This window comes from Sinocyclocheilus anshuiensis, unplaced genomic scaffold (assembly GCF_001515605.1).
Source record: "Sinocyclocheilus anshuiensis isolate Anshui unplaced genomic scaffold, SAMN03320099.WGS_v1.1 scaffold1572, whole genome shotgun sequence".
Classification (NCBI taxonomy): domain Eukaryota; kingdom Metazoa; phylum Chordata; class Actinopteri; order Cypriniformes; family Cyprinidae; genus Sinocyclocheilus; species Sinocyclocheilus anshuiensis.
Genome location: NW_015555807.1, coordinates 169,007 through 191,373, shown reverse-complemented (window position 1 = coordinate 191,373; position 22,367 = coordinate 169,007). Strand labels below are relative to the sequence as shown.

At 36.6% G+C, this 22,367-nt stretch overlaps 1 protein-coding gene across 1 annotated transcript in view; it reads right to left on the bottom strand.

Moving 5' to 3' along the window:
• Positions 1–12,547: 12,547 nt before the first annotated feature.
• Positions 12,548–22,367, bottom strand: part of tbkbp1 (TBK1 binding protein 1) — a 50,260-nt gene continuing 40,440 nt past the window's right edge. The window contains exons 8-10 of the mRNA XM_016469225.1: positions 18,357–18,472; positions 15,530–16,314; positions 12,548–14,256 (exon numbers count right to left, since the gene is read on the bottom strand). Of these exons, the coding sequence (XP_016324711.1) occupies positions 14,125–14,256; positions 15,530–16,314; positions 18,357–18,472 (1,033 nt within the window). The 3' untranslated portion in view covers positions 12,548–14,124. The remainder of the gene's footprint in view (positions 14,257–15,529; positions 16,315–18,356; positions 18,473–22,367) is intronic.

The following is a 22,367-nucleotide window of genomic DNA, read 5'->3' as shown; positions in this document are numbered from 1 at the left end:
AGAAATTTTGAAAAATGTATCACTACTTGAAACCAGTAAAGTTTGCATGCACATTCTTGTAAGCAAGGGAGAACTATGAGAACTAGGGTGGATGTCACGGCTTTCAGTAAATAACGACTTCAGTTTGAATTGGTTTCATACACAAAACTGCGTTGCATGAGAAACATTTATGAGAAACAGCATATAATGTGAACTAAGCTGCTCTGAAAACACATTATTATAAGAAGCACACGTGTAAATGAACACAGTGCCACTCTTCACTCTAATTCTTTCAATTCACATTCAATTTAATTAATTTTTAGTCTTATTATCAATTCACAAATTAACATTTGGAAAACTCTACTTTAAATCATACATGCATATTGTGCAGTTTATGTACAGCTAGCTTGTTGAAAGTGAGAATTATAGGGTCATCAACAGGTTCTTCCAAGTCTTCTGTTGCCAAGAGGTCACAAACTCCAGGACTGATGCATTTTGGTCTCTGTTCTGGGCATTTCATTTTGATGGTGATTGTTGTTGTGGTTTACCTCTTGGTAATTTGTTCACTACACTCTCCACTAGCATTTTAGCACAAACTGACCCTTACATTCTATTAATTAAAATTAGCATCTTTCCCCTTAGCATTGACTTGTTACATCAGATAGAATCAACTTTGTATCGGCAGGCCTGAGGGTCTCAGGCCCTAACGAGCCCAAGATCCTAATTAGGGACAGAAAAACTGAAGGGGAGTGGGGAGGGGGGGTAGAGGGCCAGAGAGGGTCTTGCTGGGATGAGCATGGCCACGGGGCTCGCGGTATTTATACTTCACGCACCTATGGTACACATGGTGTGGGTGAGACCAGAATGGAACTGGACCCAGGCAGCGACTCACACCCCAGCCATCACAACCACTATCAGTCCAGATGGGAGGACGGAGAGGGAGGACAAGATAGAACGCGAGAGGGGGAGAGAACGATGGGAGGACATATAAGATGAGAACAAAAGAGAAAACATTGGGGACAGAGAGGAAGTGAGAGAAAAATAAAGAGAAATATAGACAGACTGAAGAAATAGACCAACGGTTGCCGGTGTGGAATAGAATAAAGTGTCTATTGATATCAATGTGGCTAGACAGAGGAAACAAACTTTTGTGTTCCTTCCTTCATTTGTGGCGTGTTCATGCATTTATATGTATTTACAATATGTATATATTCTATTCTTGTTTGATTATTAATAATTAATATATACTACCCTAAAAAAGTTTGTTTCGCTGCATTTGAAGGACGTTTCTTATGCTCACCAAGGCTGCATTTCAAAATACAAAACTGTAATATTGTGAAATACAATTAAAAAAATTTTTTATAAATATTTTCAATTTTTATATATTTTGAAATGTAATTTTTTGTAAATGTTATTCCTGCGATTCTTGCAAAGTTAAATATTCCAGTATTCAGGATGACATGATTCTTCAGAAGTCATTACTGAAATCAAATCAATATTGAAAACAGTGTTGCTTTTTAGTATTTTGAAAAAAAAAGTTATTTTTCCTGTAATAATTTTGTAATAATTAAATACATTTTTTTTCTGCCTTGTTTGAAACTCATTTTGTTAAAGCAGCATCTAATTTCTCTTTGTATCCCTATCTGTGACTGTGACTCAGGACTTTAATGTGTTGTCATTTCATCTTTTTATATGCGCATGTGAGTGTTAACTCTGAATATGACAAATCCTTTTGCTCCAGCTGAGTGGCTCTCGGCCCAGGCAGTAGGATAGCTGGTGATGTGGGTTCTTCCAACAGGAGTAGACAGGCCAGATGAAGCGGGGAATATGAGCCCAGGACCCGAAAAGACATGTGTCAGTAACACGGGGCTGACATGGTGCGACACCCTCTGGTCCAGTAGATGTTAAGCCTCTATGAAGGTCCCAACCTGAATGAATGCGGCTGGATTGAGGCTGAGGGATCTTTAGACATTGCAGCTGAAAGCAGAAGACATCTCCAGATCTGCCCTGCTGGTGTCTTCTGACTCAATCGGGCATGTAGGAAGCACAAACGTGACAGGGTTTGGTGTGGAAGTGTGTATTCAGAGGAAGGAAATCTGACGTTTAAATCACCCAATTTCTTATGAACTCTCGCACCCTTCACCAACAGTCTCTTTTTTGGCAGACTTTAATTGTCTTTTCCGTTTCATTTCATATCACTCCTTCCTGCCCTCACACACATTGTGACTCATTCTGTCCTGTTGGTTTAAAATAATTAACCATTTTAAATGTTGTTTTAATAATTTTGACTTGCTAGTAAATTTCACTAATAATTACAGAGAAATGGCAAGTAACTATGGAAGCCCACTTTTGCCACAGAATAAAAAAATACATAAATAAAAAAATAATAAAAAGGTTATACAGCATTTCAAATTTTTTTCTCGCAATCCTGATTTACATCTTGCATGCAATCTGTAATCTTGCATTCCGACGTTTTTTTACGCAATTGCGAGTTTATATCTCACAATTCAGACCTCTCTTCTTTTATATCCAAATTGTGAGGAAAAATGTCCGAATTGTGAGATAAAAAGCAATTACCTTTTTTTTTTTAAAGTGGCAGAAACAAGCTTCTATAAGTAACACATTGAATAATTAACATGAAATTTAATTTTCTTTCTAAAACAGGGTAATAATCTAAAAATCTTTATTTACAACTTTGATATATATTTTGATATAAATATATATTTTACTTTTATGGAAAAAAAACCTTAAAGAAAAACTGATTTGTCCAGTTGGACGTTTGGAATGAGGAAGTTATAGTTTAATAGTTACTGTTGATTAACAGTTATTGTATGCATGAATTAAACAACGGTTAGTAATTTGTTGCCCCAGCAAAAGCTGACCAATTGTATGTAATGTGTAATGACAGAGATGGAACATTGCCTGTTCATTCAGTCATTTTGAAGTTTCATTCATCAATAAACAACTATTGGAAAGTGGGGGAAGACACACTGGAGGGTTGCCATCATTCTAGAGACCCCACTTGGGTGGAGGTGGAGAAAAAAACACCTTTTGTGGTGACAGAACCAGTAACCTGCACAACAACACATCCATCACCCCCTTGCTCAGTGTTTCCAGAGATCACACCCACATTTACTGTTAACAACTGACCAGCACCACCTCTATATAGGTCCATTTAAACAACCAGCAGATTAGAGATGATTGAAGTTTTATAAAGTCAACTGAAGTGCATAATAAGCCTTCATGTACTTGTCATTGACTGACAGATGAGAAATAAATCAAATGAAAATATTAGCTTTCACACAGAGGTGTATAAGGAGGGTGTGAAAAATGGAAGGAAATGTATGATTGACTGATAGATAAGAAAAACTAAGCTAAAAATATGTTACATGGTCGATCTGATCTATCTATCTATCTATCTATCTATCTATCTATCTATCTATCTATCTACCTATCTATCTATCTAATATCATCTATATTGAATTAAATATAGAATGTACACACACTAAAATAATGCTATTTCTTGTTTTCTTTTTTCAAAAATTTTACATTTTTCTTTTAGGTAGGGTTTGCGTTATGGTTCATTTGTTATTGGTCATTTTAATTGTTATTTAATTTAATTGTTATTATAGTTATTTTAATTTGCTTAGATACTTCCAAATAGATAGCTAAGTAAACGTGTATATGTGTTTGAGTGTGTGTGTGTGTGTGTGTTACTGTCTGAATGGCTGCTATAGGACCTCCTGTTTGTCAGCAAGATCTCTGAATATAAGTGCTCTAATTGCTCAGAAAATTACATCCAATGGTGATTGCAAGTGACATGGCCTGGCAGTACAGTGACAGTTGTGATGCCTCCTATCTTCCCTCCCTCCGATTCTCCTCTGCTTCTCCAGATCCCTCTCCTATGCCGTGTCATTCCCTGGTGACCGCAGCAATGCCCCTGGTGACCGCCTGCTGCCCTCTTCTTGTTGAAGCTGTCGAGTGCTGAGATGTCCCAAAGTTCAATCTTGTCATGCTCAGGCATCGCTTTCTGCCACCCTCTATCCATCAACCGAGCTGTTTGTGAACCATTATGATATGTGTGTGTCTGTGTGTAAGCACGTTTATGTGTATGCGATGCGCTCACTGCTCCTTCGTTCCTGAACACATCATCCCAGCTGCTTCACCAACCTGATTTTTTTACTTGCATATCTGTGTGAATGAATTTAAACATTGAATGTGTCCATTAAGGGTCAATTTAATTGATTCAGTTCATCACAATGAATCATGAATCACAATTGCACCCTGAAATTGACCCTCTCAACCCTGTAGGGATATTTAGGTGGATTTATGTGGATTATGTGTGTGTGCTTGTGTCTATGTGGAGGTTTTGCGTGTGTATGTGTCTGCGCCGGCCCCTGGGACGTGTCACCCCTTTGTCTCATCACTGCTAATATGAACTTGAGCATCCACGCGTCGAGCTGTGACAGATCGGCAGACAGCCCTGCCCCCTCACGCTTCCGCTCCCAGCATCCCTTCATCCCTGCTACCTATCTAGCTCGCTTAATCTTAAATTAATTTCAGGTCAAAAACCAACCGATCCCTGGCACCAGGCTATGATACCTCACCTGCACACTGGGGATCACTGGAAGTGTAACATCAGATTAACAAGATAGCACATGACAAGCGTGGGGATTATTTGATTCGCTTTATCACCACATACGACTCCATTTTTTTATCTTTTAGACAGTCTGCGTGCACCACGATGTGATTAATAAACAAACCCGTGAATCGCATGTGTGGCGCTGTCAGCAAATGCAAAATATTTGTGGCCTTTTAAAGTGACTCCCGATGTGTTAGGTCAAATGGTGTTGGAAGATTATGTTATTTGACGTTTTTCCACTCTTGACCTTTCCACTAATGTTACGGAAGATCCGTTGAGTGTTTCTGCTCAGTAGCAGTTCACGATCCGGTCTTGCATGCTGAGTTCTGGGTCGCTAACCTCACTGGCAGGTACTTAACCTTTTCACACCACTGACTCAAACACCATGAACTCTGATTTGGAGTACATAGATCTTAAATGTGCTATAGCATTTTCACACAATTTTTTATTATGTGAATTATTTGCAAAAGTAAATAAATAGTACACAATTTAAAGTTTATATAAATGTTTTTTTTTTAATTTAAAATGTATTATTTTTTATTTAGTTAATTTAAAAGAAAAAATGTTAATTTAGCAAAAAAAATGTTAATTTAGCAAAAAACAAATTTCTTCAACAGCAAAATGTTAAATATGGAGGCCAAATGTAAAAAAAAAAAAGTAGTAAATAGTTTTTAACTCAAGGCTGTGTTTAATTAAATCGTGGCCATGTTGTATAAATGTGTTCCCTCATTTTAGTTAAGTCATGACCACGATTAAATTAAAATTAAAACAACAGAGTGAATTAGCACAACATGGCCATGATTAAACTAAATTGAAGGGACAAATGAATAAAACTTGGCCATAAATGAATAAGTAGTGGGAATAAAATCTTAATTTGTGGCCACAAGGGCTGGAATTCATATGACATGTCATATTGACCTCTTGACTAAATTCAAAGAATAAACTTAAAAACAGATGGTGTATTTCCATAATATTTTGATATATATATATATATATATATATATTTTTTTTTTTTACATTTGTTAAGTATTTACTATAAAAAAAGAAGCAATAGAGTATGACAAGATATAATATTTATATATTATTATATAAGATATATATTGTTGTGATGTCCGTATGTGAAAAAAAATTGTACTGACCCCTAGAAGTGTGGAAAAAATTGTCTTTTTTTTGTTGTTGTTGTAAAAATCATATTTTTAGCAGTCAGGCATGATTAATTTATTCAACAGATGAAAGTGTCCACTAATATAGGGTTAGAAAAATTAAACTAAGCAGTGTTTTGCTGGTCACGTGATCTCAAAGACTAGACTAAAATAGCTGTTAGTATATATATTTTATTAATTAATTTTATTTTATAATTTATTTGTTACTTTTTTAATGGGGAAAAATATTTAGTTATGTATATAGTTAGTATATAGTTATGTAACATAATGCATGCGCTTTTCATAGAAATGTAAAAGAAACAAATGTAATCCCATTTATATATCCCCAGAACCTAAGAATTTGATTGTATTGAAATTGTTTGTAGGAATTAATCCCGTTTTGATTTTTATGTTTGTTTGTTTGTTTGTGCGTGTGTGTGTGTGTGTGTGTGTGTGTGTGTGATTATATCTGCCTGACTGGGAAGTTAATGTCAAGCTGATGTGGAGTGACAGTGGGCACCCTGTCTGGCAGGCCCAGAGTGCGGGCCACCACATTGTCTGGCTCCCCAGGGAGGACAGATCAGCATGCTAGCCTTGCCAGAAAGTGCTAATAGGCGCAACACGTCTTACTTTCACACATTAAGGCGAGCAAAGGGTGACAGATCGGAGCTGTGATACTGCCGCATGGAAAAAAAGGTCTGCGCCACCCGTTTGCCATGCGGCAACAGCTAATGATGAGCGCTGCTAAGTTGCGCTACATGTCTGCCAAAAATTGAGCTGAAATGCATCCTGACAGATATCGCCGCGATGCCAGTCACAAGAGCAAATGAAGCCAACTTACAAAAACACCTGGCTGATTGCTAAAAGTTTTTAAAATAAGAGAACAAAATGAGAGAGAAATATGTAATAATTCAGTTTGCAATACTGTTTTTTTTGCAGCCATGACTGGGGACTGTGAGTCACTCTTCCTGTTAGTGGAAACAAACTCATGGTCACACTAACTCTAACTCTATGCATACTAGTGTCACCAACAAGGACAGGGGGTTTGTGCGAAAACCACAGAGCTTGCAAGGTGTCACCACAAAGCCTAATGAAAACACTATGGTTTTCACAGATATTGATTTCATCTATGGACCAGACCTCAAATCTACTTCAGAAACCAACGATTTAGATTTAGAAATTCTGCAGTTGACATGTTAATGTGATAGGATGCTTGTTTCTTGTTGTGTGATTTGTGGATATTGCAAACAAGAGGCACGCGTACTGCAATATAAAATGTCTTTGATGAGGTCATATTGTTGGCAGAAAAATGGGGTCACCTGGGCAAAGGTTTGAGCATGAGGAGGTTTCTTTCATACAAGTGCATTGTGCAACATTTCCGGCATGATATGTGCAGAAAGTGATTTTCTTATTCAATGTTTCTGTCTTGTTTTCCAGTACAAATATCTCAATATTCCTAAATCAAGAAACATTTACTTGAGAAGCAAAATGATGTCAGGTATTTTGGAAAACAAATTGAAAATCACGTTTTTTCCAGTGCACTGCATAACATATTAAATGTAGTACAAGCTGTACACAGAATATTTTGTCATTTATTTTGAGCAAACCAGGAAATGGCCAAAAATCTTTAAACACCCCTCTTGCCACTGTTGTGTTTAGTTGTGTAATTGAGGTCAAGGGAACATCGGTCATGGATGAATAACTGATCCTGAAAATAATTGACTCACTTATCAATAACAGATGACTCGTCATCAGCGCTACAAATTATATTTTCCTTTATACTTTTTGTTGATATTTCTTACCACACAGGTCTCATTTCCCTGCCGCCAGGCCAGAGATGCAGAGAAGAGTGACTCGGCTTCATTTCAGTGTAAAACACTACAAAAAACTCTTACATCCTTTCCTTTCCCATTTCCCCCCTCTTGCCCCTCTCCATCCCTCTCGCCCAGGGCCTCGTTGTGCTTGCTGAAGCGTTATGTTGTAAGTGTGGTAGTGCGTGTCCTGTCATCAATAGGAGTGAGTTACACAGGTCAGCAGTTCAAACGCAGGTCACAGCCTCATGCTCCACATCGATGTCTCGCTCTGCTCTGATTGGCTCATTGCACAAACAGATTCACTTCTGCTCCCTGCTGTTTGATCCCTGCTCTGTTTGATCCTGGAGTGTACTATCAAAAAAAACTTTTTTTTTACATGCAAGAAATATGGGCACTTACAGGGGAAATCCAATGTATTGTTATTTCTTGGTGGGCCATGTGTGTTTGTGAAGGAACCTGGTTGGGACAAGTCACATATGTTTTGTGAACAATATATTAAATTCAGTATTTGTTGGCCCAGTATAATGCTTGACTTTTTTTGGTACCATTTACATTTTTTGGTGTTTCAATTATAGTTTTGTTGTTCATAAATGCTTAAAAAGTCTGTAGTGAACTGTTTGATGGCAGGTTCCATTATGACAACTTCTATCTATCTATCTATCATCTATCTATCTACTATCTATCTATCTATCTATCTATCTATCTATCTATCTATCCTTGGAGTAAAGCGTTACTTGTTATCTGCACTGAATGTTTTGTGTTACATATGGATGGTGAAAGAGCTTGTTCTTGTGATCTTCCTGGCCATCTAGTGGAAAATGTGGGATACACAGGGTTACAGAAGCAAATTGGATTAAGCATGAGATGTTGTATGTTGCTAACTTAAACTGCTTGGCTAGTTACAGTTTTTCTCAGTCGCTTTGGTGCATTTCTCACGGTGTCAGGACTTTTCATCTTGATGACACTGACACTTTCATTGACATGAATACTTGCTTTTGAGGAATGACCTATCCATTTTGAGCAAGTGACACGCTTTTGCAGGTTATCAACTAGGTTTTGCAGTTTGTACTAATTGTTTTGAGAACTGCATTAACTGTTGTGCAAATGTAAATAGTGATGTGAGAAATGCACCAAAGCGACTGAGAAAAACTGTAAACTACATGGTATTAAGGAAACAGATAGATGCATAGTGATATTGTTTGATAGCATGCAGTCAGTTTATTTTTGAACAGGCTTGGCAGGCCAAAGCTCAACGGCAAAACAAAACATGCAACATATTTTATAGTTCTTGTTATGCATTTTCAAATGTGCTTTTATTTTTAGGTCTACTGTATAGTGTAAGTAGCATTGAATGTTTGCTTTAAAAAAAAGATCTCACAAAGCTTTTTGAACACTCTCAGAAAGCTGGCACTGGGGTGGTACTCTTTCAAAAGGTACACCTTTGTAACTTATTTAGCCCATTTTAGTAACTTATAGGTGCACATTTATACCTAGAGTGTATGTACAGTACCTTTTGATAAGGTGCTACCCCAGTGACAGCTTTTGTGTCTTTTTTTCTGAGAGTGATGTCCTGAGATGAAACAGTACACTCTCAGAAAAAAAAGGTACAAAACTGTATAAGCTAGTATATACACTTTAGGTACTAATATGTACTTTTAAAGTACTAATATGTACATTTAAGTTATTGATATGTAGCATTTAGGGGTAAATAAGGTTTAAAGATGTACCTTTTAGATTTCGTTAAAAAGGATATAGGATTAGATTATCAAGCAAGCATATCAAAGTTTGTGTTCAAAACCTGAAGGTATTCATACATGGAAGTTATAATGGTTTCATCTTCAGATGTAAAATGTATACTTCTTTTTTGTCTCATTTTTTAAATAATAAGTGTTATAAGAGAGTAACAAAACACACCACCTTTTAATTAACTGGTTTGGCTATTTCACCTGCCCCCATTACTAGCAGGTGCATATAATCAATCATGCAGCATGCACATTTTTGTGTACCTTTCCTGTTCCAGTATGACAATATGCCTGGGCATAGAAGTGACGTCCATAAATAAATTATTTACCGGTGTGAAAGAAAATGACTGTTCAGCAAAAAGCCCAAACATGAACACCACTGAATGAATTGGGATGAATTTAGATGCTGACTGTGATTCAAGGACCTTTTGATACCATTGATACTTTTGTGCTTGAAAAGCGGCAAATCACCTCAGCCGTTCTCCAACATCTAGTGGAAAGTCTTCCCAGATACAGCAGCAAAGGTAGGACCAACTCACTATTAACGCCAGTGGTTTTAGAATTAAATATTCAACAAGCACCTATTGATGTGGTTTTTGGATTCCACATATTTTTGGCCATGAGAAGTGTGTGCATACGTTGATTTTTTTTTTTAAATCCATGGTGATACTAATGCATGTATACGCCAAGCCGCATTCACAAAACGTTTCAGGATTTATCCAATTGTTCACTTTTGAGAACTTTAGTTATTCAGTGTAAGGCCTTAAGAAAAGTGTGAAGATGACGGCAGCAACACTTCAGAAAAGAGATATTTGTGCTTACCACTAACGCTGAACTCTTATCATAGTCTATCAAGTTGTTTCTATGTTTTTTTCCCATGAACGTCAGACAAAAGGTGAAAAACGGCTTTGAATGCTTTTTTTTTTGTTTTTTGTGGAAATTTTAGCCGATATATTTTTCCCCCTGATATATTTTTCACAACAGTTAAATATTATAGATTTAGGCATAAATATTGGTAAAAAATTTAAAAAACTATTTAGGGCAATCTTATTAACTTCCCCAAAGCAATGAAAAAAATTGAGTTTGTACTTATAGTAATGTTTGACATGAATTATAATTCATAAATCAACTTGGCTTTGATTTCCCTTTGTGATTAAATTTTAATTAGTCCCCCTAAAACCTACATTTGACCCATATCTGCTGAAATGTTTGAGGTGGAGGCCTGTGGAGGCCATTTGCCTGTGTGATGTGTTTCTTTGTGTGAGTCTGTCAAGAAAGAAAAGGAAAGAGAGAGAGAAAAAAAGAGAAAAGGAGAAAGAAAAGAGCGAAAGAGAGAGTACTGAGCTCTTCACTGAGAGCATGTGGTTTTGAGCGGATGGGCGGGCCATCCTGTGAACTTGAGAGAAGTGCATCTCTCTCTGAGCATGTATGCATGTGACAGAGAAATGACACAAAGGGTCGGAAGTGGGGTGGGGGAATTAGGGGAAAACAGATGAGAGTTTTAAAACAGCACTTTGACAAAACCAACTCTGTTGATATCAGTTCAATGAATTAAAGAGAGAGAGAGCGAGAGAGAGAGAGAGAGAGAGACTCTTTCCAAGTTATCTATTATAAGAGATCATCATAAAACATACTTTTGGTCGAATAAAAAAAAAAAAAAAAAAAAAAAAAAATCAAAAATCAAAATGCCCATGCATATACTGTACACTACCAGTCAAAATTGTTTGAACAGTAAGATTTTTAGTGTTTTTTTTAAATAGTTCTGTTCTGCTCACCAAGCCTGCATTTATTTGATCCAAAATACAGCAAAAGCAGTAACATTGTGAAATATTTTTACTATTTAAAATAACTGGTTTCTATTTGAATATATTTAAAAATGTAATTTATTCCTGTGATCAAAGCTAACTTTTCAGCATCATTACTCCAGTCTTCACTCTAAAAAATGCTGGGTTGTTTCAACCCAACTTTGGGTCAAATATGGACTAACCCAACTTTTGGGTTAAAAATTTAATGTAAAAATTTAACCCAACGGTTGGGTTAGTCCATATTTGACCCAAAGTTGGGTTGAAACAACCCAGCATTTTTTAGAGTGTTCAGTGTCACATGATCCTTCAGAAATCATTCTAATATGCTGATTTGCTGTTCAAGGAACACTTTTTTTTAAATTATTATTATTATCAATATTTAAAAGTTTTGAAATTTTGAAATGTTTGCTTTCAGGATTCTTTGATGAACAGAAATATCCAAAGATCAGCATTTATCTGAAATAAAAATGTTTTGTAACATTATACACTATACTATTCAAAAGCTTGGAGTCAGTATAATCTTTTTTGGGGGGGGGTTTCAGTCTTTTTATCAACTTATTTTTCCATTTAGCACATTTTGTATTTCTTCTTGGTGCTTAATGATCGAAAGCCTCAATGATCTGTGCTTATGCACCTCAGTTTTTGAGTGAAAAGCATAATTTGTGGATAATTTTAGCAATATTCACCAAATCAGACAAATGTACACTAAATTAGAGCATGTTCCAGTTTATTTCATAATATTTACAGAATATTTTTTGACACAATATGCATTCATTTTTTTTCTTTCTTTATATACCTTGTTGGTATGACAAAATCTCTCTACCCCATTAGCGTCCTCTTGACTCTTCAATAGATTTGGCGAATTCTCACATTGTCCCAGTGGAGGTTAGTTGTGTATGGTCAAGGAGCCATATTCACAAAGCTTTATCCCCTGAGTTATATCACAAAGAAATCACACACCAAACTACAGGGCAAAAGAGAGACTTTGAGCATCCAGAAAAGCATTCAGTTTGCTAATTTGCCTTTGCATGAGAAAAAAAACCCCACTGTCTTGAGGAGCAAGGTAACAGCAATAGCTCTTTACTGTAAATAACTCCTGAGCGAATCTTTGTGAATAGTGGCTGAGTTTTACTTTGCTTCTACTCTGCATGTTCATGGACAAGGGTGCAAGACAAGATATAATATATATTTATATATGGAAACTTGTGGGTGATTATGCAGAAATGGATTGTCTTTACACTTTAGCTGCATCTTTCCACGTCTGCACACTATTCATCGAAAATGTTCTTCCACATGTTTCAGTCGCACCATATTTCAGGGTAATATTCTTAAGTGGTGCTTGGTCATCGTGTGAAAAGAAATAAAAAAAACAAGCAGACTGTGTCTTTGGTTGCATTGATGGCATTTCAGTTTATCCACACTTGTATTTCATGGTATTTGGAATGGTGACATCATAGACGATTCGTATATTTACAACATCTGGAATGGTATTTTCCAGAATATTAGCAATTACCACATAAAATTAGATGACCAACTGAATGAAACCTCCACCCAGTTATTTGACAGACAGCATATAGCTTCTTATTTTGCACTTCGCTATATTTGGCTTCGTAATTTTGCACATGTGCACCAGTGATGACTTTGTGCTACTTTCCCATTTTAGTTCCTCTGTATTTGGGTTAGTAGCAGATCCAGTGCCCTCGTTTTTACAAAGTCTGCAGAATCAGGGAAAGTAGCGAGAAAGAAGACTTTATAACATAGTATAAGGTACACCTGGAAGAATAGGGAATAGTAAGATAATTAAACACACTCAAATTGGTGCTGTATCATTTGGATCACAGCAATACAAAACATTGAATTAGCAGTTCCAGTAGTTTTCCATTTGCTCTTATCCAAGCTTGAAAAATGCATATCTATATTATATAGGTTAATACATATAATTGGCTTTAAATACAGGTATACATTTACAGTACATTAAAAAAAGTTTGAACTGATAAAACAGATTGCGCTCTGTGATGTGATCAGATGAACAAATATATTTTGTCAAAGCAATTTTTCTTAAGTAATTACATCAAAAACAATCCGCTGTCTAAGTGTACTATGGAAATCACAGTATTACTGTCTTGAGAAACAACAGTAACTGGTGTTTTGTCAGTGGTTGGCTAAACTGTGTGCACAGAGCTGCAATCATTATTTACATTAAGAGAGGAAATTCTTTAAGAATATTTTTAAGAAAAAATCTTCGCTTTTTGTACAGCCAAACACCCCGGAAGACAAAAAAAAAATAGATGCGATTGTGAATTTACAGATAATTACAAAGAATTCAGTTTTGTTAAAGGGAAGTCCTGCCAAACTAAGATATATTTAAGGGTATTCAAGACCCTGGAGTATTAAAAAATAAATGATTTCTATAAGGTTATAGAAATATTAACATTTTTACCTCACTGTTAGTAATATTGATAAAGGTAAACTGGATATTAAGGGCTTATATAAAGTGCTGAAATTCAAATAATGCAACCATTGGCCATTATGTCTAATATTCCCTCAAACTTATCCTGTATAGCGCCCTCATAACTACTCAGTTCTCCAAAAATGGCCACAAAGCACATTCTGTGACCACATTAAAGTGTAAATAATGCAAATAATCATGGGAACTGTAGTTGAACTGTAGCTGAAATGAGAGCCTTAATATTGCAATATGCTCAGTCAGTTTGGTTTAGTGTGTGTAATTGTTGATAAACAGTGTTTAAAATAGAAAGTTACCATTTTTCAAGAAATTTTTGTTGAAAAGAAGCGATATATAGAGATATAAGCCATTCACGACACATTTGAGTTTTGCAGGTAATCACAGATCTCCGTTTCACTTATCAAACTGGGAGACTGGCCACAGGTGCATCGCCTACATTCTGCCTGAAAGCACCCGGCTAAAAATACCAGGAGCAAAGAATGAATGTAACTGTGGAACAACAGAAGGTCATGGGAATGGCGTGGCTGTGGGTGTCAGATCTTGCTGTTCTCCAGGTGCGAGTCAATGTGCTTGATCAAGGCATCATCAGGGTAACCAATAGGGAAGATTAGCTGGCACAGCGGGCAGCTCCTGACGTCACCCTCCTCCTCTGTCTCCATCCACAGCTGCAAAGGGCACAGTGATATGTTTGAAAGCCATAATATTTAAAATCCACGTCTTAAAATCTAAAAGATACAATAAATGTGAAATGTGTATTTTATTGAGTTTAAACTCTTTTCCTTTTCTAGCTTGTTTGGCACAGACAGCTATAAGTAAGCCATATGAATATGGATTCCTCTGTAAACACTGTCTCCATGGTGCTTTCAAAATATTTCCGTGTTTGTTAGAGCAGCCAGACACAGCAATGGTGGCTCAACCAGTGGGGTGAGTTTGGGGACGGGGTTATCTGTTTGTACAGCCAATAGCAGACCACGGTTGTGCATTAGAAATCTCCCTTTCAATCCATAAGTTCTTATTTAAATGTAATTGGCCAAACTCTACAGGAAGTTGAATTGGGAATACAGGATGTGGATTTTAAATTAATTAATCGTTATTCCTCCCTGGTCTACAAATTTATATTAAATACAAAAAAGTATATGTGAATTAGGAAACAAATTTAGGTGACATTTCAAACTTCAAGCCTTTTAAATATGAACACATGGCTTTGTCATGACTTTCTCAATTTAAACATTCTCAATTTAATTCTGAATGCTGCACAAGTTTGAGGAATCCAGTCTGAAAAAATTACTTTTTAATTCGGTTTGGTGACACAAATGGTGTAGAAATTACACACTTCACCTTTGTCACTGTATATTCTCAACATAGGTTCATTGGAAAAATGAGCCTCTACCTACATTTTTGCAAAATGCCAAAAACATATCTATTTATACAGTTCACCGCATTTTCTAGCTCAAATGAACACTAGTGGTGGTAAAACAAACAACTTTTACTCCTTTTCTTTTTTATGATTACAGGGTAAGATTTTCAATTAATAAATACTTTTTTGTCTTTATTATCTAGAATTTTGTTCTATGGTTCTATGCACAACACTATATTATGACCTCAAAACACTTTTACAATAATGCATGATTTGTAAAACTGATACATTTTGACATTAGCATCACATGGCTTTTTTGATGTAGTAAACTTGCTTGGTAGCTCACCAGGTACAGCATTGCACTTTCAATATGGCGTGCTTGGGGTACGAGTCAGATTTATGTTCATCTGTTTTGGATAAAACCGAACATGCTTTTAGCGCCACTTACTATACATTTCACTTTGAAAGTGTCATGAAATGAGCCAGAAGCAATGTAACATTTCACAGAAATGTAATCACAGGCACATTTCCAATAAGCCTAGGTAGGTTATTCTGGCCACTGAATGTGCTTTTCTACTCACATTGATGGATGGCCAAGACTGGGCATGCTCTGCGTGCAGGTATCCAGGTGGGTGACAGCTAAGGGTGTTGGGACGGGAAGGAATGGGGAAAGCGGAACAAGAGGCAGGGCCTCTGGAGCTTGATGAGGGGCTCGACACCCCCAGTGTTCGCGGAGGACTGATGGGATGAGGGCAGGACCACTCCTCCTCATCCTCTGAGGACTGTGGAGGCTGTGGGGATGGATGCAGAGGTGCTGGGCTGGGCTGAGGCTCAAAATGCAAGTGGGACACATCCGAGTGGTGGAAAGACAGCTCCCTGGACAGCCGTGGAGATTCAGCCAAACCCCCATCACCTCCAACCCCGGACTGAGAGCCCTTTCTTTGAACTAACATGTGCTGGCTTCCTCCGTGTTGCTGTTGTTGCTGCTGCTGTTGCTGCTGCTGCTTGTGGTAGCTGTCAACATATGGTCGAGGTTTCGGCAAAGTGGACACCGGGTCCAGAGTGAACCGTGGGGGCCGTTGATAAGCTGATGGATCGGCTACTTCAGAGTAACTGCGTCTTCCCTGGAAACTGGCCCTCAAGTGGTGGGAAGTGGGCCTGCAGGAATAGGATGCGGGGCCGTCGCTGAGCTCAGGCAGAGGCGAGCGACGATGCATGTCTGGAGAGAGACGCTGCAGCACTGGCGAGCGCCGCTGGGGAACAGGCGAATGGCGCTGTTGTATGGGAGAATGGCGCTGTTGGATTGGGGAATGGCGCTGCGGAACAGGAGAATGCCTCTGGTGAGGGATAGGAGAGTGGTGCTGAACTAGAAAATAAACACAGGACATTTAAAAAGTGGAATAAAATCAGCAGAATGAATATTAGACAAGATACGTTTAAATAAACACACAATAAATACTTGAGATCAGTGTTAATCTTGTCAACAAAATTACTGATGATATCGCTCTTTAAAGTCAGCCTCATATATTAATCATATATCATAACTCAAACTGCTGGTCAGAGGACAGACTTCTCTATAGTGATGTATGTTGGGCTTTTTCCTCATTTAGTGTGCTTAAACTCTGCCCCTGCAAGCTCACATTCATCTACCTGTCATTTTTGCCTCCTCCACATCCCAAAATCCAACCAGCAACCAATAAATACACATTTTTCTTCATAATCAATCTGTTAGACTTGGATGTACGTCACAACATGGAAGAAAAATCTGTTTCATCATTATGAAGCGTTGCTTTTACAAAGCCCGAATTTTCATTTTATTTAAATGGTTTTATTTAAATCGAGGCCAGGAAGTAAGAATTAGAATTAACAAAGTCAATAAATATATTTATGGGGCTCCGTACATTGTAAATTTAACAATAATTTTTTTCATCAACAGTAACAAAGACAAGACGAAAAAAGCATCATGACGATATTTAAACAATTTAATTTTAAATACTGTTGATTAAAAACATGCCACCACAAGATATTAACATGCATTGATACAGTAGACACATCATATTACAACTTACATCTGCACAATATCACACGCAAGTGAACTAAGTTATGAGTTAGTCATAAAAGTGTAAGACAGTGAATATGCTCTACGTAAAACATGGGCATTGGGTAAAGACATGTAGTTTCTGTTAAATTTATATGGCTAAATTCATATATAATATATCTGAATATTTTATTTCATTAAATGTAGCATGGTTCATTTTATTACCGGAAGGATATCTTAAAAAGCGGTGTAAACAGCACAGTCCCTAATGGACAGATAGATGTCTGTAATGACTTCCTCTTTCCCCTCACATTTCCTCTTTGAGATATTTTCGTATTGTTTTCCTGTGCATTCACCCCAGCACCTGTGGTAGGCTACTGCTACACCACTTTCTGACTAGCAACGGGCACACAAGATCCTGTACAGAAGATGCATCTGTCTTTCAATAATATGTCTAACGTGCATACACTGAGCTTCCTGCAATCGTGAGATTGCAATCAGCTATTTAGAGAAATCAGTCCTTCTATCTATGAATCAGTAGGGTTTTTTCCCCCTCCATCTCCGCTTCTGCTTTTTGGTCTGGTTTCCTATATCAAATGGGTTGTGTGGTTGAGAGCAGAGGTGCTAAAAAGATAAGGGGGGAGTTGTTTATGTTCTCAAACTCTTAAGAGGCTCTCGACATGAGAGGCGATCAAAACATGTCAGCAAAAACATTCCTTGTGGAATTTAACCAGACAGCAAACAAACATGCAGTGCTAAAAAAAGTGCCTGTTTACCCACCTACTTTGCTGAATTTGTATGAGTTTGACAAATTGGCTGAATTACAAAAGAGGTTTATTAAAGTATGAAAATATGATTATTGCCTAAACCAGGTCTTCATTACCCTGTACATGGCAAAAAGTATGAGCATCAGTAAGGTCAGGCGTTGGCAGTGGACGTTCCAACTCATCCCAAAGGACTTAATTGAGTGTCGTGGGTCATTAGAATATAAAGTAATACTATTTCATGAAATTAAATAGTGATTTCCTTTTTCCAGCTATTTGAAATGGGCTAATTAAGCCAGTTAGTTCTATAGAACTCTGTAATGTGTGTACTGTGCATATTTATAGGTATACAGTATATAAATGCACACACAGACATGTATATATTTGTAAACCATTTCACTGGTTGAATCCTGTGACAAAGCCACATTAAATAAAGTCACTGAGCTCTTTCGACTATACAAACGGGTAATTAGAACATGTCTACATACTTTTAGATATATAGTGTATGTTCATGACTCTGTAAAGTGTAATTATAGTTGTTCAAATATATATGTCTCTAACTGAATGTATAATATTGATGACATATTGAAATCCTTGTCCTCCTACCTGGGCTTGCCGGCTCCTGTGAGGCTTTTTGCAATATCTCTGTCTGTTTCGAGGTCAGAGCCTGTAGCTTGCCCAACTCCTCTGTTAGTTCAGTATAGGCCAAAGCTAGATTTACTCTGTAGAGAGAGCAAGAGAAAGAGAGAGAATGAGAAGGGAGTGAGAAATAGAGAGACAGTGGGAATTAACTAAACCGTTTTAGTCTCATAACCACCTGTAGTCAAGTTTAACCAATAGCTTTGCATCTTGAGTACTTAAATTAAGTATCTGTCATCACCGTTTCATTCTTTCTATGTAAAATTTCTATTTAAAAATCTATGTTGGCGCACAGATTCACAAAACTAGGTGCCAGGTAATTAACATCATGCTATTACCGCCTGCTAATCAGCTAAGATGGAACTGCACTTCATCTATACAGCAGTAACACTTAGCATGTTAACACATTACTGTATAACTGACAATGACAATAAAAATATCAGCACTATTTCCTTAGTACTTAACTGTGACATTTAAAAGCAATAATAAGAAGCACGTACTGTAATAATGGTTGACAATTATGTTTATGACACAGTTGGTAACACTATTTAACTGCGATATGTGTCGCTCCACCAGTGAGAACATAACGCATGACTGGCACAGAGAAGAAAACAGTGTAGTTTCAAATCATCTGACTCTGCAGTCACTCACCATGGCAACCGAATTTCTAAAAAGCCTCAGTCATCACAAAAATTGGCAAGTGATTTCCTACATAGCTCTGCAAGTCTTTCGCAGCACTCTGCTGTCTCTTTCTTCACGCATAATACAGTAACTTTAACACGTAATCAATTTTAACATCCATGTATTTATTTATGTATATGGTAGCTGGTCATGTATTAAGCAATCAGACTTTCATCATCAATAATAAAATAAAGCAGTGCGATTTATATTGCAATAATGACTAAATGACTGTGCATTATCTCTCACTTAACTCACAACCTTCCTTCCATTGATACTCCATTAATTTTTAACAAAAAAATTGATCAGATTGTGTCTTGGTTTTATCTAGCTTGCTCAAAAGTTACATAATTCAAATGCACAACAATCAAATAAGTCTGACACATTTATGATAACCATCAAAAAGTAAGTTTTATGGTAAAAAATTCCAGTTAACTTAGATGCAAAGAAACAGAAACTATGTCATCAGATGGCCTTTATCTGATTATACATAGACCAAATTCACAAAAACCTTTGGTGCTTTATTATAAAAAGACTCATAGTTTTTGAGATGGTGTTAGATATATCAGGAGAGACATTTCAGTTTTACACTTCAATAGCGCATGTGTGACCGATCACTTTTTTAACGTGTACATTCGCATGAATTTGACAACCACAGATAAGTATATATAGTATTAGTATAAACATCATGCTGTTAAATTAATTTCAAGTCAACACCATTAAGGGTGTCATTTTTAAAATATTTTTAAAGTAAATGTAAAACAGCTCCCTGCAAAAAAAATAAATAAAAAATTCAAAAGCTTTTAAGGTCAACTACCATTTTGACTATGCAATGTCACCAATATGTATTGTATACAGCACATTTTGATTAATTGCAAATGGCAATAATGACTAAATATTTTTAAAAAAGCATGAAGAGGGTCATGAACACAAGAAGGGGCCAAAACTAATGAAGAAGTTCACTGCATTTTAATAAGATGAGTTAAATGAGTCATCCGCCACCAAAGCGGTCTGGTGCAAGGTCACATCTCGTCAATTTTCTCTCTCAGTTAGTGGAGGACTTAGCTCTCTGCCTCTTTCTCAGTCCCACACACTCACACACACACACACACATACACACACACACAAATTACCATATGGGTCAAAGAAATCTGCGTTAGCTGAGTAAGAGAGAACCAGCAGCACAGTTGCATAATCTTGCCTTCTATCTGTTTATATTGAGACTATACTTAATACCAAAGAGCAAACTAACATCAATATAGACAAAGTACTGGATCTTTAGCCTTAACTTATATTCGTAGACCACAGATCAAAATAAACCACAGGCCAAGCAGTGTTAACCAGCTCGCTCCACCAGTTATCTGCTAAGTTGTCTTCTGTTGCTGGCCAATCATAGCATTGGATATTCTTACCATTGTGCTCATTGTGTCCATCATTTGGCCCTCTGGGCTCCTGAGCATCCACAGTCAGGCTCAAGCAGCCATGGTATTCAGTGGTAATGAGTTGTCTTTCTCCTCCGTCATTATCGACGCATGAGCAACAACTCATCTGTCCAAGTGGCATCCTCATTTGATAGACACTATCTATCAAAGAGGTATTTACAGCAGATTTCGATGATGTGTGACACTTTTTTTTCTCACCTTCTCACATGCTCACACACACACACACACACACACACACACACTTGCATGCACCGTATGAATCTTAGGAAATGGCTTATGAATGCATCACCTTTTGGACTGTTCACTGAAACATTCTCTGAATGTGTGAACATCTTCCTATTAACATAAATGAAATGAAACAAGAGTAGTGTCGCCTGCATGTCCTGTGTGTGTGTGTGTGTGTGTGTGTCTGTCTGTCTGTCTGTCTATAGACAAACATATCTATGTTGTCCTGTGTGTATACATTTAAAGGTAAAATGAAAGCTCTTGAAGTATGAAAAAATGCTTTTGTTGAGCATCTGCAGAACTATTGAGCACAAAAATAAGAAAATGTAAAAAAATAAATAAAAATGAGTGGGAGGATGTGTGTGTGTGTGTATTTGTGTGCTTTTTATCTGAATATTGATGATGATCTAGTGTGGGAGGGTATGTGGGCTGTTTGAGCGATGTCTGACCTTTGTGCTGAAACTAGTATCTATAACATTCGTCTTCTTTATGCAAACAAATGTTGGCTATATGAATTTATCTTCTATTTTTCAGCAAAACTTAAATCTAAAGCAGCCAAATAACTTAATCAGCACAGCCCATGCTGCAGACAATAAATACTATGTAATCAGAAACAAATAAGTACCTTTTGCCAGACAGCATTATTATAAAAATAATTGCAAAACATACTTCTCAACCCTTCAAATCAGTATGTTTGGGTGGTAACACTTTACAATACTGTTCCATTGTTTATAAATAACTACATAAGAACAAATGACTAATGCACCATTAACATTCTAGTAACTATTATTAATTAACAAGAAACTCTGATTAATAGTAAGTAATAGCGCTCAGTTGAAAGTGGTAGTTTACTATTAGCTAATCAGTAACTACTATTTTTTCATATCCTGGAGAACTACTGTATACAGGTTCATAATTAATGTGAATTATACATAATGTATAATTAATTCTAAAGTGAAGATCATGATAACCCACTAGTAATGAGTAATTGTTACCAAATCCAGCAAAAGGAATTATTATCCAGAAACTTGCAAAAACCCCAATCACGTACAATGATTTTAGTCATGACAAGAGAGTTATCATGTTATTCACTTTAGAATACTGATCCAAATAATCAGTAATTCCTTATGAAGACTTTGGTAATATTTGAGTCATAACAAGTCAGTTACCATGACCTTCACTTTAGAATTAATTGTACATTATGCATTATTCATAATAATTATGGACCGGTACACAGTAGTTCTTAGTAGTTCTAAGAGAGGTATGAAAAAACATTAGTTACTAATTAGCTAAAAGTGAACTACCATATTCGACTAAGCGCTATTTCTTACCAATTCATTAATCAGTTTCCTGTTAGTTACTAGTAGTTACTAATGTGTTAATATTGTGTTACTCATTTGTTTTGGTGTAGTTATTCATTAATGACGGAACAGTATTCTAAAGTGTTACCGTTTGGGTAAATAATGCAATTTTAAGGAATGCTGTCTGATATCAAACCAAAAAACTCAAAGAAAGTCAGATACATGCTGAATGTTAGCATCTCAAGGAAGGCCCTTTTTGCATGCAAACTCAAGTCTATATATATATATATATATATATATATATATATATATATATGTATATATACAGTACT